Source organism: Austrofundulus limnaeus, unplaced genomic scaffold (genome assembly GCF_001266775.1).
Source record: "Austrofundulus limnaeus strain Quisiro unplaced genomic scaffold, Austrofundulus_limnaeus-1.0 Scaffold284, whole genome shotgun sequence".
Taxonomy (NCBI): Eukaryota; Metazoa; Chordata; class Actinopteri; order Cyprinodontiformes; family Rivulidae; genus Austrofundulus; species Austrofundulus limnaeus.
The window spans coordinates 393902-399458 of NW_013952686.1; the positions used below are offsets into that span (position 1 = coordinate 393902).

General features: G+C 37.4%; 1 protein-coding gene across 1 annotated transcript in view; it reads left to right on the plus strand.

The window, feature by feature from the left end:
* LOC106526623 (glutamate receptor ionotropic, kainate 3) overlaps window positions 1-4279 on the plus strand; it is a gene marked incomplete at its 3' end in the record, with an annotated part of 68010 nt that extends 63731 nt beyond the window's left edge. The window contains 3 exon segments of the mRNA XM_014021262.1: window positions 2697-2870; window positions 3733-3990; window positions 4098-4279. Coding sequence (XP_013876716.1) covers window positions 2697-2870; window positions 3733-3990; window positions 4098-4279 — 614 coding nt within the window.
* Between the last annotated feature and the right edge of the window lie 1278 nt (window positions 4280-5557).

Below are 5557 nucleotides of genomic sequence, written 5' to 3' on the forward strand. Positions count from 1 at the left end.
TGTTACAACTAATCGGGGATTCCTTTTAATGGAAACACCGCAGTTGCGAAACTGTTTTTTTTCTACATTAACAGAATATCGACAATGTTTTGCACACATTTGCAGTCGAAACGCAGCTTATGTTACCTTCAGTTAATAATGAAAATGCTGTATATCAAAAATAAATAGGACTTTGCATCACATCTAAATGCCTTGAAATTGTCCTCTGTTTCTTTAAGAACATTTCTGACACTCCCACTTCAGCATGTCTTCATAGCAGTGCGTTACGCCATTTACAACATTTAGTAGGAGCGTTGTAAGATGTCAGTCTTCTTGGCATCCAAAATTACAATTCCTTGATGACGGCATGGTTTTAACCAGAAGGGACTGGACTGAGAAGTAGTTTGAATTACAAGCTCAACAGACATGCAGTTCAACCAGGTCTGGTGGCGCTGTGTGGGGGAGGGGGGGTGTGCTCTGTGCGGTGGGAGCTCGGCTGGGGACTGAGCTCCAGGGAGGAGCTTGGGACCAGCAAGTGTTTATGCAGTTCCACATGGCTACCATAGGATTTCTCCAACATGTGAATGAGCCAAAACAACACTCTGGGTGTGTTTTGGATGAGGGAATGATATTATATCATGAAATAAAGCTAAAAAAATGATTTTGCATAATACTCCTCCTTTAAAGGGATTAGCTTTAGCCCAGTGAGGATGTGGTCATCTTCCAGGGTGAAGATTGGGGTTCACTTCCTTGGCACCTGCAAAGTGCAGGAGTGTCTGCAGGCAAGACACTGCTAGGCCCTAATCAATGGTAGATGTATACCCAGTGATAACTTTCTGAGTGTTTCATTAAAATCTGTTCAGTWTTTCTTCAGATGTACAACTTCAACAGACAAAGACAACAGTTTTAAACAAAGGTCTTGTAGCACTTGAGGTGTGCTGCMAGACCCCACCAAATTTTAGGTAATTTGACTGTACTGATGACTTTATTGCTGGTTTCACTGTTTGCCAACAAAGTGGGCATAATCATTCATTTGGTGACATACTGTATCCATGAGAGATACCAGCAAGATAATGCCTGTAATAGCCTTGTTAATGGGACTGTTTTACACATCAAATTTTACTTAGCTACCAGCCTTAATGGAAAATGACTTTGTCAGCGTGAGGTCACTGGTACTTTATTCTAGCGAAGAACGGATTTAGTTTTATATAAGACCAAATCCGGTCCTGATTTGTCAAAAAATCCATTTCCAAAAAGATATTCACAGCTTCTGTAAATTATTATCAACTAAAACATTGTTACCAGGCAGAAGAATTAGTTTTTATGTGTTTGGTCTGAAACTTTAAAATGAAGGTTGTTTTAAGGTTGTCTCTGAATTGATGGATAAAACTTAACTTTAAATACAGACATTTCTAACTTTTGATGAAAGTGATTATTATTACTTTTTTTCTGTTTTGTGACAGAAGATGGCAGAGACATTTTGCTTTGTTGCAGGAATGGATAATATGATGAGAGTGGAGGTTGAGGAGCAAGTCTCTCTGTAAACTGATGTTCCTGCAAGCGTCTTTTAAGAAGCTGTCTAAACTGTCTTCTTAGAGTCTGTTGCCGAGCCACAGGGGGACTTTGCTGTCTTACATTTGACAGTAAATGTTACKTTTGTTATCTTACCAATTACACATCAATTGTGGTTCTCTGACTATTTTAGTGTTAAACTGAGCAGACGTTTTCTTTGAAGTATGCTCTATTAGTTTTAAAGTAAATTTCAATGACTTTGAGTGTGTGCCTTGTACTTATTGGCACTCGTTTACAGTTTTAGGTGTATTTCCACTTTAAGGATAATTTATAAATAAATATATAAAAGGATATCACTACAGGTTTATTAACTCAGATAACGTAATCAAGGTTATGCTAACATTGTAAAAATATATCTTTAACATTGTAGAAATCAAAAAGATGGCACATGGTGATATTTTGTAGTTTTAGCTTTGAATTAAACAAATGGTTTTTATGTGAAAGTGACCCAAATACTGTATCATTTCATCAGTATTCTGGATTGTTTTACTTAATCTGGAGATCCAGTCAGAAGAAAAATCTTACAAAAAAATTGAAGGAAAGCAAGATTTTTTTTCCTCGCTGCACTTCAAGATGAAGTGCTAACTGATGGTCTGACACACCACCATCTGAAGAAATACTTTCCTTTGATGTTTGTATAGAAATGTTTTGTACATTTTGAGCAGTGCTTCATGCCATCTGAAAAATGAAAGACTACTTTCCTTTGAATCATATGTAAAAAAAAAAAAAAAAAAAAAACGGAGCCCAAGTCCAGTTATCTGCTCTACTGACGTGGTATTCTGGTGAAATGAAAGGATATCTTAATGGAGAGACAAGAGCCTAAGATATCCTGTCCTGATGGAGCAGACACACAAGCATAAACACGCACTCATGTCTTAAATCCATTATGGTTTCAGACTTCAAAGCTGATATATTTTTTTCAGTCTTCCCTGAAAATGAAAAGCATGTTTGCTGAGTAAATTTTATATTTTGTGTAACGTTCGCTGCTGCTTTTATTGCTACTCCGGAGCGCACATGCGTCATACCAGTTTTTGTCTGCTTAGTTATCAAAAAGTATACTTGTGTGTCTCATTTAGCTTGCCTCATATTTGATACCAAATCTCATTGCTCCATAYTTATTTTTTTTGTTTGTTTTTGTGTTTTAGGTGGGATTTTTGAACAAACAGATGGACCTGTTTCACTCGTCAGTGCTGAGGAGCTTGCCTTTAAATTTGCTGTGAACAATATTAACAGAAACAGGACTTTGTTGCCCAACACAACATTAACATATGACATACAGAGGATTAATATCTATGACAGCTTTGAAGCATCAAGAAAAGGTGAGCGACTTTGTGTTTATTCAAACATTTGTCCTCTCACTGTGTTCTGATAYGTCTGAGTTAATCGTGGAACCTAACCCCCTAATTTACACTACATGTGGTTCCTCTCCGCTGCGCTGCACTGGTCGCCGCCGTTCATTTGCACCCCAGTTCATACAGTATCTGGTCCGCTCCAGTGCGAAGTACAGAGGAGGTCCGAAAAGCGTGTGCAGAAAATGTGAGGTCACACGATAAATCCGGTGATACATGTAGAGGTCAGAGCAAAATAATTCATTCTGTGGAAGACGGACTCCAAAGTTGAAACTGTATCACTGTCACAATTTTAAAACTTCTGATTTCAAAATAAAATCCACACGTATTATGTGTGTATGCATATTCTGCATGCTACACGTTGCCATCTGCTTCCCAAACAGAGTGATATATTTTGACAGCATTTGTGTATGAATATACCCACATATTTATTAATGTAGCTGGGCTTTCAACAAAATTTGTCCACCTTTGGTGAATTATTTTTGAAAATACGGATGTTGTGCTTGATTTTTTTTCCTGTTGGTCCAACGTGGTCTTTGAAGTTTGACTCCGGCACAGCTCCGGCATCCGGCAAAATTAGGATCAAATCTAATTTTATCAGATCGCCATCTGCTCACCGTCATCCTGCGCCGCCATGCAGAGTTAGTGTAAATACTCTTATTGATTATAATGGTTTCTATTTGCTGCAGAGATCAGACAGGACCGGAGCGGAACCGCATCTAGTGTAAATTAGGGGTCARTGTTTAAATCTAATCATCTTGTATTTGTATTTATTTTTTACAGTCTGTACTCATGTAGACCATATGAATTCTTGTCTCTTACTCTTCTTTAGCTTGTGACCAGCTGTCTTTAGGTGTGGTTGCAATATTTGGGCCTTCACATAGCTCCTCATCAAATGCTGTGCAGTCCATCTGCAATGCACTTGAAGTGCCGCACATCCAGGTGCGGTGGAAACATCACCCCATGGACAACAGGGACACCTTTTATGCCAATTTATACCCGGATTATTCTTCGTTAAGCTATGCTATTTTGGACCTTGTACAGTTTCTCAAATGGAAAACAGCCACTGTTGTATATGATGACAGCACAGGTGAATGGACCATACTTTGCTTTGCACAATGAAGCTACCTCTAATCTACAAACATTTTAGATGCGTATGACTTTGTCTTTGTTTTTTTTTTTACTGTTTCTTACAAGGTCTAATAAGGCTGCAGGAGCTGATAATGGCCCCATCAAGATACAACATACGATTAAAGATTCGCCAGCTTCCTCTTGACACGCAGGATACAAGACCTCTTCTGAAAGAAATGAAGAGAAGTCGGGAGTTTCGCATCATCTTTGATTGTAGTCACCACATGGCTGCACAGATTCTGAAACAGGTAAGACAAAAATGTGTTTGTAGACTCATAAAATGTCAGATTGGACAACAATCTGTCCATATACCTAATAAATAGGTTCTGATATAAGATATATTTCATGTTTTTTTTGTTTTGAATATGCAGATCCAAGTTTTACTTTATTCCCTCTATCAGTCAGCAGCATAAAAGTAGCCTATGCATTCAACATCCAACCAACATACTATACCTACTATACCTGTGTGACACAACTGTTTAGCATAGTCCATCACTTGGATAAATCTGATTATTTCTGTGCAGTAGAACATGCAAACCAGTTATGATCTTTTTTTCCCTCTCACTGACCAGAAGGTCCATGCTAACCACAACCTATTAGTGCTGCTTGAATTAAATTTTAAATCTTAAACTGGCCAAATGCAGATTTCATTTAGAGCAAGTTTTTTCTTTTTTATATATATTTTTTTGTAATACAGCTGTCAGCAAGATGTTTTGTGTCTTACTTTTAAAAAATGATCAAAACCTCCACAATGACGTTCTTTTTTTACCCTAAAACCATAGACTGAATTTATAATCCATCATCTTTGGTTTCATAATCAGAACTGAATATGGATATGACTTGATAAAAATGATTGTCAGCAACAGGAAGCTGTCAGTGTGATGCACCAAGAAGTGAATGTGTAGGTGGTTTGATGTTGTATAGATGTCAAAAACAGGCTGCTGGATCCCCCTCATACATTTGGTTTTCTGTCAGCTTCTATTAATGTGTTTAGCCAACGCATTGCTGCCACAAAAGTTATTTAAATAACTCAGTCCTTCATAGTTTTTAAGATCTGAGATGACATATATTTGCTCCTAGCCAGACGGCACTTCTAATGCTAAGAAATCAGTGCACTCTTAAGAGAAGTAAGCAAAAGCTTTCAGGCAGCAATAGTTCTGTGCTGCTGAAATATAGATTTTTATGTTTTAAAAAGTACTTTGACAAATTATTATTATGGAGCAATATAGAAATACTAGTAGCATGAGTTGTAACTTTAACTGAATAGTTAGTAGTTTTGCAATTAGAATATTTACTGTGGATATTTGTAAATGCAAAGTAGGACGCAATGTTAGTGATACTGTTTAGGTACCGGTTGAATTAGAATTTATCTTTATTTAACAGTCTTGCATATCACCCTCATAAAGTTAACAGTAGGCACCTTGAGAAGCTAAAATGTATGTGTTGTATGCTTTAGGATTCAGATATGCTCAGTTGCACACACACACACACACACACACACACACACACACACACACACACACACA